Consider the following 12,866-nt stretch of genomic DNA (forward strand, 5'->3'; position numbering starts at 1 on the left):
AAAAACACACACTGCCTGACTGTGGCAAGCCTCGTCCCCCCAACCCGTTGGCGCATTTACACTCCCAGCTCTCCCAATTAGGGTGTGGCTAGTGAAGGAGCTCCGGCCAGTGGAGCATGGTGGAAGTGATGACCACCTGTTCCAGGCCCAGCCCAGCCGCAGGACGCCCTGTGCCGTCTTCTACATGCTTCCCCATCGCGTGGTAAGATGGAGCGTTATGGACTGAGCTGTGCCCCCAAAATTCACATGTGAAGCCCCAACCCCCAGTGTGAATGCACATGGTGCTAGGGTCCTTAAGGAGGTAATGAGGGTGAAATGAGGTCATAAAGGTGGGGCCTTGATGCAATACAACTGTGGCCTCCAAGCGGAGGAGAAACACCAGAGATGTCTCCACACATGCAGAGAAAGGCCCGGTGGAGACACAGCAGGAAGGGGCCGTGTGCAAGCCAGGAAGAGGGGTCTCACCAGGACCCTTGCTGGATCTTAATCTTGGACTTCAGCCTCCAGGACTACGAGGAAATACATGTCTGTGGTTTGAGCCCCCAGTCTGTGGCATTCTGTGATGGCAGCCAAGCAGACTAGTACAGAGAGCGTCGCAGATTGTCTGAAAAAACGGCTGTAAATATTCCCTTCCCTGCACCACACCCCTTGAAATGTGACCAGGCACCTCCTCCCACTAAGACGTAGAGTCTCTCTCTACCCCTGTAATACGACTTGCTTTGACAAACGAAACGCATGGAAATGCTCACGGGCACTTTCTTTGGAGCCTCAGCCTCCATCACGTGAACAAGCCCAGGAGAGGCTGCTGGATGACAGAAGACATGAGGTCTGGTCACCCCATGGCCCCAGCCAAGAGCCGGTCAGCTGCCAAGAGCCGAAAGGCCTGAGACTCCCTGATGCCTCCGGACATGTGAAGGCTCGGCCCACCCCCAAAAAACCACCGGGCCGAGCCCATCGAGGTCACTTGTGACACAGAAAGCATTCCAATGTGGAGAGTGTCTGGTGGCGGTCTCCAAGCCATGGGACGTTAGAACCTCCAGATGGAAGGAGCAGGATCCCTGAGTTGCCCCAGGGAACGGCACCGCGAATGTCAGGCTGAGCAGGAAGTCCCGCCTGCACAAGCGGGACAGAAGAGAGGGAGGGCACCATGCCTGTCATGGTGGCACCGCGGCCCATCAAAGACAAAGGTCCCAAAAGCCACCTGAGGAAAAAAGTTACTCACAAAAGAACACCAACTGCCTGGAAGCTGATTTCTCAACAGCAGCGATGGGAGCCAGAAGCCAGCGGAACGCCTTCCAAGTGCTGACAGAAAAGGACCGCGTCTGAGCTTAAGTGATAGGAGAACCCCAGGAAGGACTTTCTGGCAAAAAATGTGAAAATGTAGACAGGTAAGTTCATAAAGGCGTAACTTCCTGTAAGTGGCTCGAGAAGCAATAGAATTCTCGACGAGTGCCACGGCTGTTAAGACGTTGAGTGATCTGATCCTGCAAACAGAACACTGGGCCCAGGGCATTTATAGGGAATTTGACCAAACTTTCAAAGAACAGATCGTTCCAGCTGCATCCAGGGTCTTCCAGTGAAAATAAAGGACACTCTCGAACCCATTCTCCCAGGATGGTAGAGCCTGATGACAGTCGTTCCAGGAGTATAAGAAAGGAAAATTACAGGCCAATCTCACTCAGAAACATAAACATAAAATCCTAAACATAAGAGAAGTGAATCTATAAAAGCTCATTAAGTAATACAGCAGGGGTCAGCTAGGGGCCCGGCAGACTGACACGATGTGAGGACGATGCGAAGAGGGTTTGCTTACAAAGGTGTGGTCGTGGAGGGGCCACTCGGCAGCCCTGGGCTAGTCAGAGGGGAGGCATGGGTACCACCTCCAGAGCTGAGGGAGTGGCTGTCCAACCCCGAAGGAGAGAGTCACATCCTGGGAGGAGCAGTGACCTTCCGCTAAGGGATCTGAGTGTGTTCGTTTGCTAGGGGCGCAAAGCACCACAGACTTAAACAACAGAAATTTCTATCTCCCAGTCTGGAGGCCAGAAGTCCGAGATGAAGATGGCGCAGTGCTGGCTCCTTGTGAGGCTGTGAGGGAGCGTCTGCTCCAGGCCTCGTCCTGGGCTTGCAGACGGTCGTCCTCCCCTGTGGCACTTCACATCATCTTCCTTTCCTGTGGGCCTCTGGCCAAATGTCCCCTTCTTACAAGGACACAGTCATGTTGGATCAGGGCCCACCCTAGAGATCTCATCTTAACTTGATCCGCTCTGTAAAGACCCTGTCTCCAAATAAGGTCACATTCTGAGGTCCTAGGGGTTAAGACTCCAACATAGGAATTTTAGGAGGACACAGTTCAACCTATAACACTGAGGTGACCCCAAAAGAACCCCAAAAGGAGGGAGCCAGGGAAATCAATATCCCAATCTCACTCTCCTCCCTCCTCTGACCTCCTGCTGGTGACCTCCCCAGTGGCCCACAAAGACCCAAAGGGCACAGAACCCCACCTGTGCAGTCCATCACGACCAGCCTCCTGGGGCAGAGCCCAAGGTGGAGAAGGCAGGGGTTAAATTGGGAGGGTAAATGGAAGACACCAGCTCACACTGACTCAGCAGGGTTCACTCCAGGAATGCAAGGTTGGCTTGACGTTAGACAGTCTGTCAATGTCACTCACCTCTCTGGCAGCCACAGTCAACACTCAGAGGGCAGAAGGGTCAGGGGGAACTCACATCGGGCGAGGCTGTGGTGGAACTGAAGCGATACAGTTCTCGGAGGCTCAGAAGAGGCTGTCAGAGGCCCCACCTTCATGAGGAGCTGCTCCCCTCGCCGTGCTCCCGGGCAATGGCAGCAGCCTCTGTCCCCCAGTTACTGCCCTGGGCTATGATCGACACAGTGGGGGCTTCAGCAGCAAGCTCCAGCCAGCTGAGGGCTCTGAGTCCCACCTACAGCATTTGCACCCCTGCTGGTTGCCCCCCGAGTCCCTCTGTCCCTTCGCTCTGCTGTCAGAACCCTGGCTTTGTGTGGGACAGTGTGCACCCCTCATGATGGTCTGACGGAGTCGTGACGACCCTGCTCCCTGCCCTCCCGGCCTCCTCTGCAGCTGGGTGTGGCCCAAGCTCTGAAGGACGAGTGAAGGGAGAAGCTGAGAGAACATTCTCGGTGGGGGTGGGACCAGCATGAGCAAGGGCCCCTGGTCAGTTTCGGGAAGAGAGGGGAGGCTGGCGGGGCCAGAGCACAGACTAGGGGGTGGGGTGGGGCAGAAGAGGGGCTGGAGGGAGGGCATCAGACCACTGAGATTAGGGGAGGCTCCAAGACAGGTGTGGGCGGCAGTGATATGGAGAAAGCCTTGGCCTGTCACCTGGAGACAGGTGGTAAGACCTGGTCCAGGATGCGGGCCATGGAGATGACAGGAGAGAAGGCGGCTCTGGGTGTCAAGGAGCAAGAATGGCGGGTGGGGCCTGTGCAGAGAAGGACCCCTGCCCTTCTGGGCTGCTCTGGGTGGAGGGCCTCATTCCCAGGGTGGGGTGAGGGAGCCTGGGTTTGGTTTTAAGTTTTAATACCCTGTACATTACTTGGCTTGGGCCCTGCCCTTGGGGCCTGGACTCGGTTTCCAAGGCCTGCCCTGGGACAACCCGGGGCACCCAGACCTGAGCCCCACTTGCCCAGGGGCAGGCCTGGGGGCCTGAGAGGGGTGCAGGCTCTGGAGAGGGCCTGGACTGGACCCCCTGTCGCAACTCCCTGGGCCACAGGGCCAGACCCTCCCCATGGGGTCGCAGGCTCCCTTCTCCACTGAGGCAGGGCAGCTGGGGTGCTGGCTCCGGGTGCCCCAGCCCCGAGGCCACGGCACCCACAAGTGTGGGCTGCTGGTGGCCCGGGAGAGAGGGCTGCGCGGGCAGCAGGACAGGCTGGTTCCTGGGAACGTCTTTATTGCCCATGAGGCAGGGAACAGAGTGGAAGCAGGATGCCCCCCGGGGGGTCTCAGGAGCGATTCTCAGCCCGCTTAGGGGGCCGAATCCGGTCGTTGATCCAGTCCACATAATTGGTCACTCGGGTGTAGACACCTGGCTTATTGAGGCGCCCGCAGCCGTCGCCCCAGCTGATGATGCCGTACAGGTAGGCCACACCGTTCTTCTCGCAGGCCAGGGGCCCGCCCGAGTCCCCCTGCGGCAGAGCAGCCGGTCAGAGCCAGGGCCGGCTGGGGAGACCCGTGGCTCAGCTCCTCTGCACCCCGGAATAGCCCCACCGGCCCTCCTGCCCCGGCCTCCCTGATCCCAACCCTGAAAATGTCCTTAGAGGAACTGAAAGTCCAGACGGGTCTCAGAGCTCCCCTGTGACGCAGGACCCCCCGGAGCTCTCAAGGGGGACTCCTGACAGAGGGGGGACAGACGGCAAAGGTATTTCCAAGTAAGGGAACTGTCCACTTTCCCCGAATGCCGTAGACAGGACGGTCATCTCATTCCTGGCTGCTGCGGCAGCATCTGGCCAGTCTTTCCTGCTCGAGCCCCACCGTGCTCCCTCTCACCTCGACGACCAGCAAGGCGCTCTTCAGTCTGGCCCCGCCCCATCCACTGGCACCCCACATGGACGAGGTGGGCCCCTGTGTGCTGGCACATGCTCTTCCCCTCACTTGAAATGCCCTCCTCGCCCCCTGGCAAACTCCCATTCACCTCTCAGGACAAGTGCAAATGTCCCCTCCTCCATGAAGCCACCCTTGACTCCCCCAAGGGTGTTCCCTGTACCACATGGTCTGGTGTCAAGCCCCCCACCTCCCTTGCCAATTCTCAGTTGTGTGGCCTTGGAAGAGTGTTTGGACTTCTTTTGGTCTCAGTTTCCCCGCCTATAACATGGGAGTAAAGCAGCTCCTCCCTCTCAGGGTTGATGTGCAGCCTAATAAGACCCCACCCGTGGAGCCCTCGATAGGTGTCAATTATTGGGACTGGCTGATCGATTGAGCCCACCTGGGGGAACTCTGGGTGAAAAATGTTTGGCCTTTGGTGTTGTGCAGACAGCCCTGCCCTTGGCTGGACAGCTGGGCCGTGTCCGGCTTTGTGACTCCAGCCCCTCCCTGGGCCTCCGTCTCCCCATCACTGGGAGGAGGGACTTCTCTGCCCGGCTGTGAGGGCCTCCAGAGGGAGTGAGCACCCACCCTGGGGGCTGGCCCCCAGCTAGCAGGTGCGCTCTCTGCCCTGGCTCCCCGGCTGGCCCTGAGGGTCGGGGTCCCTTTGGGCTCTGAGCTCCCCAGGTGGTTCCGAGGCTTGGCGGCAGGTCTGGGCTCACCTGGCAAGCATCAGACTTGCAGTCGAAGTAGCCGGCACACAGCATGTTGGGGCTGATGTCGGCCCCGTACACCTCCGGGCTGCTGCACTTGTGGTCGGCGACCAGGGGCACCAGTGCCTCCCGCAGGGAGCTGGAGTAGCCGCTCAGGTCTGGGGACACGGGGCTCTCAGGGTGGGCGGGTTCGCCGTGGCTGGCCTCCGCTCCCCTGGGCACGACGCTGGCGCGCTGCTCCCACCCTCTACTCACTCTCATCCTGGTGGCCCCAGCCCGCAATCTGGCACTTGTGTCCCGCGGGGAAGGCGCTGCCGGGCTCCGGCAGGCAGATGGGCTGGACAAACTGGGAGCGGACGGCACAGCGGTCGCCCTTCTTCTTCAGCCGGATCAGCACTGGGCGGGAGAGAGGCCAGAGGTCAGCCTGGGGCAGGAAGTGTGATGGACGGAGCGTGGCCACTGAGTCACACTGCAGCGCAGCCCTCCTGGGCAGAGGCGCTGTGGCCTGGGAGACCCAGGAGGGGCTGGAGCGCCCGCCCAGGGCTTCCTCCTGCCAGGCCGAGGCCGCTCTGCCACACCGGCACCCTTGCTGCCCTGGCCCCTGCCCCTCCCCCTCCACTCTCCCTTCCCCTGTGTCTCTCCTTCCCTGCCCTCCCTCTCCCCCTCTCCGGCCCCTGTCTGAGGACTCCCAGGCCTGCCTGGGGCCCACCCCTGCCTCTTTCCTGGCTCTGGTCCCAGGTGTGCAGCGAGCACACATCCCCAGACCCCCTGCCCCCAGCGTGCCCCGAGCCTCACCGAGGTCGTGGTCACTGGGGTTGAATACCGAGTACAGGGGATACGGGATGTACTTCTCGATGCCAAACGTCTGTGTGACATCCGTCGTGCGGTTGAAGAAGTGTTGACCCAGGACCACTGAGACGCTTTCCCTGGAGGGGCTGTGCAGGGGGCGCTGGTGGCAGCATGACCCTGGCCTTCCCCTCGGGCCCCTGAGGTTGGCTCTCCCCCTACCCATGGCGCCTGTGCATCCAAGAGACAGCCTCAGGAGGGCGACGCCCAGCAGGCCCCGCAGCCCTGGGGAGAGGCTGAGCAGGGACTGGGTGTGGGCAGACGAGACACCAGGGCCGCACCCACAGTCCTGGGCAGCACCACCTCTAACACAACCCCATTAGTAACCAGAGGGGCCTCATGCAGGCCCAGGCGGGGTCAGCCCTGAGACTGGGCCCCACTGGATGGATACCCGGCCCTGCCTGCAGCCCGGCCCCAGCTCATGTCTGACTTGTGCAGTGCCCCAGACACAGGCCCTCACTCCCGCTGGGCACAGGGCCTGGGCCCCCTTGGTCAGCCCCTCTGCTCCCGACCTGGGCCTCCGTTTTCCCCATCTGCTGTGTATGGTGGTCACTCTCACCCTGGCTCGGCCCTTCTGCGTGGGACTCCACCTCCAGGCCACTGCGGAACCTCGGCCACTCGGCCCTCCCAGGCCTCAGTCCCTCCTGGAAAATGGGCTCCCACACCCAGGGCAGCTGGATGCCCAGCACACAGTGGGGCTTGGTGCCCTGGCCCCCAGGCAGGGCCAGCAATGCGAGTCCAGGGCCAGAGCTGGGGGCTCCTGGGCCTCACTCCGGCGGCCTCTTAGGGTGCGTGGACGGCGAGCTCGTGGCTTGAAACACCCAGGCCTCCGAAGAGCGCGAGGGGCTGAAAGAGCTGTGTGGAGCCGGGGGCCAGGCTGAGGGGGCACTGGCGTCCTCTCCACAGGCTCTGGGCACCCAGTTCTGCTCTTTGCCCCCACTAAAGTAAGGTACCCCTCCTGTGCCCCTGCCCTCATCCATGCCCATCCATGCCCATCCACGCCTGTCTTGTTTCACCCACCTCCACAGCCCTGCTTGCCCAGACCTGGGGTCCAGCCCACAGTGGGTGGGTACCCCTAGGCAGCTTGGCCCCTCCCCAGCCCCTCCCTGGTTGTCCGAAGGGGATGCCTGCTCCCCTCCCCAGGCCTCTTAACCCCCTCATCCTATTCCTTGCTGGGGAGGCCTCAGGGGTCCCATTTCACAGGCCCAGCAGGAAGCCTGCCGCAGGGCACACAGCAGGCAGCACAGGGCAGGACTTCCGCCCACTGCCCCGCCCCCCACGTTGTATTCCCTGGGGTAACCCTCAGCCTCCCCCAGATCCTGACGCCTGGAATGCCACTGTCAGGTCCATCCCCTCCCACCGGACCCCCAGGGGGAGCCCCCCAGGCAGAGCCTCAACCCTATCACAGCGGTGGGAGAAGGCAGGGTCTGGCTGGGCCCCTAGCTGTGCAGTGGTGGGTCTCGCACCTCGAGCCCCACCTCGGCTGTCAGCCCCACCCTGCCGGCGCCGTTTGGACGCGCTGAATGGGCGGGGCCTCCAACTCCCTACCCCCCTCTGGTGCCACTTGCGCAGACTGGGAGGAGGGGTCTGCGCGGGGACTGGCTCCGCCCACCGCCCTGGTGCGCATGCGCGCTCCCCGCTCCTCCGCGCACCGCCCCGCCCCGCCCCGTCCCGCCGCGCCGCGCCGCGCCCCGGGCACGATTGCCCAGAGCTCCCGGGGCAGGGACTGGACGGCCACCTAGGGACGGGGATGGCTTCCCAAGGCAAGGAAGGGAGCAGCAACCCGGGCTGGGGACGGGGTGGGTCTCTGCAGCCTCCATGCCTAGCGCTGGGCTGAGCACTGAGTCCCACGTGGATCAGAGGGGCCACGGAGAACGGAGGGACCGAAGGATGGGGGTTACATGGGTAGGTGGGGACACATGGGGACACGTGGGTGATGGTTAGGAAGAAATGTATGAGGACAGGCAGATGGAGGATGGGGAGGGAGAGTGCGGGATGGGTGAGTGGGCGGGTGGGGATGGATGGGTGAGGAATGGGGGATGGAGGGTAGGTGATGGATGGATGCATGGGGGCGGGTAGATGGGTGGTGGATGGAGTGGAAAGATGTGGACTGGGTGGTGGGGATATGGCTGGGTGGGTGGAGGTGATGGGGATGGACGAGGGATGGTTTGAGGGATGGCATGGGGGTTGTGGACACTGGGGCCGGAACTGCTCACCTGTTGGAGAAGCAGTGGGCCGCAGACGCCACCCAGCAGGTGTGGACAAGGCTCCCTGCACAGAAGTTGTTCCCGATGTAGATGGCGGCCAGCCAGGGGTGGGAGCCAGGCAGCGAGGACGAGCCACCGATGATGCGTGGCCTTAGGAAGCTCCTCTTCTTGTGCCGCTTGCCGCAGTTCTGGCGTCCAGCTGGGGCGGGCTCACGCAGGGTCAGCAGGACCTCGGGGGGTGGGGCCTGCATTCTGGTGAGGGATCCTGGGAGCACAGGTCATAGGTCATACCCCCGGCCAGAGAGGGTGCTGGCTGGACCCACTGTCCACCATCCTCAGGCCCCCTGGCGGTTCGCCCGCCTCCTGCTCCACCCTGGGCAGCTCGTCTGGGGGAGGGTCCAGGGCTTGGGTCCAGCTCAGCCCTCGTGGGCACATGATTATTCTCTGAGCCTCAGTTTCCTCATCTGTAGGATGAGGAGAACAATATCCGGTCACAAGGCCTTGTGGGAACCAGAGTGGCCTAGTACACCTGGCAGGTGTTCATGTCCCTTCCAGCAGCCTGGACCCCAGAGCCAACCTAGGATGGTCAGAGAGCCGGCTGGCCTCCTGGAGCTGCCCACCCCCAGGGTCTGTCTCCAGGGGTGCCTGCTTGGCTTCCCACCCATGTTTTTGGGAGCTGTCCCGGCACGGGTTCAGGCTAGGCAGGAGCCACCCAGAAGACCTGGTGACCGGCTTGCCTGCTCTGACCCCTGGTGCCAGCCTACTGCAGGGCCTTGGACCAGCTCTACTCCAGTGAGCCTCAGTTTCCCCATTTCTAAGATGGAGTAGTGGTCATCCAGAGAGAGAAGGCCAGGCATGGGGGTGGGGTGGGGAGGACCACAGGACAAACTGCTGTGACCTCGGTGGGAGGGGAGCAAGCTGCGCGCACCGCAGGCAGCCAGGCGGCAGTACTCCCAGGAGAGCGCGCTGTCCTTTACCACATAGCACCAGGGCCTCTCGTCCTTGTCCGGGTTCCTGGAGAGCACGGAGAGGCGGGTGGGGTGGGGAGCCACACGGCCCCTCAGAGAGGGCAAGCGGGAGAGAGAAATGGGGACACCTAGCAGGGTGGGGCTTGGGACTTCCCCAACAGTATTTTGCTCATTCTACAAATGGACACAGTGGCCTTAGGCCCCATGGGCCTGATCCCGGCCGCAGGCTCCCGTTTGCTGGGGCCGCCACCCAGGCCAAGGGGTCAGGCGCCCCCAGGGGCAGGCCAGGCCTGGAAGGTTCCCCCACAACAGACCCCACCCGCCCGCCCTGGATGCGGTGGCCTGGGGTGGGCCAGGCCAGTGCTGACCGGCAGTAGGCATGGGGGCCCAGGCCGAGCAGGGCCGCGGCGCCCACCGAGTCCACATGCAGCTCCTGGTAGAGCAGGTCGGAGTTCCAGGCCAGGCAGCTGAGGCCCGAGGCCGCCGTGCTGGACACGCCTCGGTACTCGGTGCCATCCCCCTTAAAGCAGCGCTGGGTGGGCACTGTGGGCAGCATGGTGTGCAGTGAGCCTGGCCCCGGGCTGCATCCACGCTGACCCCCAGCCCCCAGGGGGCCAAACAACTCACCGATGTTGCAGAGCCGCCCAGCGTGGTCCGGGGGGCAGGCGCACACGGAGGTCCCAGTGGCCACAATCAGGTGGCAGGTGCCACCGTTCAGGCAAGGGTTGCTCAGGCAAGCTAGGGGGAGGACTCAGAAGCTAGGCCTCGCGCCTTGAGGTGCCGGCCGCATGGGGGTGGGGTCAGGGCCCGGTCGGAGCCCTGGAGCTCGGTGCTGGGTAACCCTGGGTAAGTTCCTTCCCCTTGGGTGGGATGGGGACACGGGTCAGGAAGGCTCTGGGACGCCTTCCCTGGCCATAGGTACCTGTGTGGCGGGTGCCCTCGCACTGGACGTGGCCCCCCGCGCACTGGCACCACTCCACCCTGCCCTGGTGCACGCGGGCCCAGCGGTCACCCTCCTCCAGGTGCTCGTAGCGTGTCTCATCGAAGCATTTCTCTGCGGGTCACACAGTGAGTGCCCTGCTCCCTGCGCGCCACCGCCCTCCCCTGGGGGGACCCTCCCGCCCTCAGCAGGCACCCTCCCACCCCATCCTCCCAGGACCTGGCCTGGCCCCGCGGCCCCATGGACCCGCTCACCCGTGCCACAGTCCTTGCCCGTGAAGGCCACGGGGCAGGCGCAGTGGTAGGACTCGGGGGCCTGCGTGTTGGAGCACAAGCCCCCGTTGAGGCAGGGCCCGGAGGCACAGGGATCTGGGCCAGCTGGGACACACAGGAGGGGTGGGGGTGTCTGAGGGCCCAGGCAGGCCGCATCTCCCCTACCTGTGACCCTCCCTGCTTGCCAAGGGACCCCAGTGCCTCCATCAGGCCTGCCGCCTTAAAGTGGCCCCCTGGGTTCCTTGAAATGCAGGTGCCCTGGGAGGCACAGGCCTCCCCGCCCTCCCCAGACCCCCTGCCCAGCGCTTAGACCCTGGCGGGGGGCCTCTGGCTCTGCACTCGGCAGCCTGGAAGCCCACCCCCACCCACCCCTGTCAGGCAGCAGAGTCCCCTCCCTTGTGCCCCCAGACCCTACTAAGCAGGCTGCTGGCACAGCACCCTGCAGATGCCACAGGTCCTCACCCCTGTCTGGGGCTCTGCCTGTGTGGCTGCAGGGTCTGGCCTGACCACCAGGGGGCGCCTTGGCCCCAGCAATGACCAAGGCAGCGGCTCCTGGCAAGGGCGGGGTCCTGTGTGGGAGAGGCTCCCCGCTCTACACTCCTGTGATCCCCTGGCCTGGTTGCTTCTCTGCCTCTGCCTGGCCCACCAGGCCTGCAGTGGGATCAATCCTGGAGCCCCCTCCTGCACTCGACGCAGCTCTGTCCCCTTCATCCCCACCCCCATCAGCACACTGACCCTGGCGCCTCCCTAGCTCACCCTCCAGCCCCAGCCCCAGCCCCCTCTAGCCGGATTTGGCGTCCCAGACCCCCAGGCACCCACCTGGGCCCTCCTGGGGCGCAGGGACCTGCATACAGTAGCCCCAGGCCCTGTCCCGGTCATAGTTGTGAGTCGTGGCACACCTGGGGGCAATGTACACAGTGACTTGGGAGTCCCAGACCAGACTTGCCCATCCCAGCCCTGACCCATGCAGGGTGCCCCTCTGACCACTCTGGGAGCTCTCTCCCATTCACTCGCTCACTCATTCATTCGTGACACTTGCTGTGTGCCAGGCTCATTGTGGAGTAGGGAGGGCAGAGGATGGGAAGGTCTCCGGGGGTAGTGGGAGGCTGGGGGGACTGGGAGGAGGGGAGGCTGGTGGTCTGTGCTTGCAGGTCTTGCTGCAGCCCGGGACCCACCATTTCCTGTGGGCGCTTCCCTCCGAAGTGCAGGAGTGGAGCATGCGGCCGCCATAGCGGAAGGGGAAGCTGCAGGGCTGCCCGTCCTCGGTGAGCACTGCGGGGGAGGGGCAGGGGTCAAGGGGCTCCCTTGCTGGACACCTCCTGACGCCCCATCGCACACCCCGCTCCCCAGCAGCCGCCTGTGTTCCTCCCGACCCACCCGCCCAGGTGCAGCCGGCCACCTCCTCCAGAAAGCCCTCCTGACCCACCTGGGCCCCCAGGGCTGCTGCTGGAGGGGGCCGCCCTGGGCGGAGGGGCGAGTCCCTCACCACCGGATCCCTCTGCCTCTGAAGCTCTCGTGGCTGGGGTCGCCGGTGTCACGGAGGTCACGGGAATCACGGGGGTCCCAGGAGTCACTGTGGCGTTAGGTTTTGGGGGTTCCGTATGGTTCTAGGAGGAGCCAAGAGGGGTGTGACCAGCATCGTTGTGGGACAGGCCCCCCTCCCAGTCAGCACCCACCAGGTGAGCTGGTTGCAACCCTGGGCCTCAGTTTCCGCATTGGGGCCATCAAGTCTTGGAGCAGGGACCAGGGGGACACGAAACATCTGAGGCCTCAGCTGGGCCTGTCGCCTCCCCCTCCTGCCGAGCCCAAGGGGTAAGACAGACTGGCTCGGGGTCTGCCCAGGCCAGGTCCCCCCCGCCCTCCAGGCCCGCGTCCTGGGGGTCTGCGGTAGGGCATGGAGGGGAGCAGCTTGAGGCCCTTAGATCCCCCACCTCCCACCAGACACTCGGACCCAACAGGGCCCAGAGAGAGGGTGGGGGCCCAGCAAGTTGGAGCCCAGGCCCTAGGCCCCGGTCCACGGGCCAGCCTAGCAAAGCCCACCTCAGCCACGAAGGCCAGCTTTCACCACGTCGGGCCTCACGCCCGCTCCACAGCCCTGCCTGGCCTCGGCCTCAGGAGCCAGAGTGGGCACAGGAGCCCATGGCACTGTGTGATGGGGTCAGCGCTCACCCTGCCGGCCCGGGGCCGGGCCCCATGAGGCGCCAGCGGCAGCAGCAGCAGCAGCAGGAGCAGGGAGAGCCCGGGCAGAGGGCAGGGGCTGGGGACCCAGGCCCGGCGCCCCATGGCTCCTCCTGAGCTGGCGTGAGGGGCAGCAGGAGGCCGGAGCAGAGCAGCCAGGGCGGGTGGGGTCAAGGCCGCCTGGAAATGATTA

At 63.9% G+C, this 12,866-nt stretch overlaps 1 protein-coding gene across 2 annotated transcripts; it reads right to left on the reverse strand.

Annotated features, from left to right (window-relative positions):
- Positions 1 to 1,608: 1,608 nt before the first annotated feature.
- On the reverse strand, positions 1,609 to 12,826 carry HGFAC (HGF activator). 2 transcript variants are annotated; one of them, XM_014858335.3, is made up of 14 exons: positions 12,665 to 12,826; positions 11,922 to 12,102; positions 11,671 to 11,767; positions 11,315 to 11,394; positions 10,478 to 10,600; positions 10,206 to 10,337; positions 9,911 to 10,021; positions 9,652 to 9,826; positions 9,244 to 9,329; positions 8,325 to 8,580; positions 6,058 to 6,197; positions 5,518 to 5,658; positions 5,272 to 5,420; positions 1,609 to 4,155 (listed from the first exon to the last, which is right to left on the reverse strand). In XM_014858335.3, the coding sequence occupies exons 1-14, from the start codon at positions 12,776 to 12,778 to the stop codon at positions 3,973 to 3,975; spliced, it is 1,968 nt and encodes a 655-aa protein (XP_014713821.3). In that variant the 5' UTR covers positions 12,779 to 12,826; the 3' UTR covers positions 1,609 to 3,972. The 2 variants fall into 2 exon arrangements, with proteins under 2 accessions (XP_014713821.3, XP_014713820.3); XM_014858334.3 differs by having other exon boundaries at positions 9,214 to 9,329.
- Between the last annotated feature and the right edge of the window lie 40 nt (positions 12,827 to 12,866).

This window comes from Equus asinus, chromosome 3 (genome assembly GCF_041296235.1).
Source record: "Equus asinus isolate D_3611 breed Donkey chromosome 3, EquAss-T2T_v2, whole genome shotgun sequence".
Taxonomy (NCBI): domain Eukaryota; kingdom Metazoa; phylum Chordata; class Mammalia; order Perissodactyla; family Equidae; genus Equus; species Equus asinus.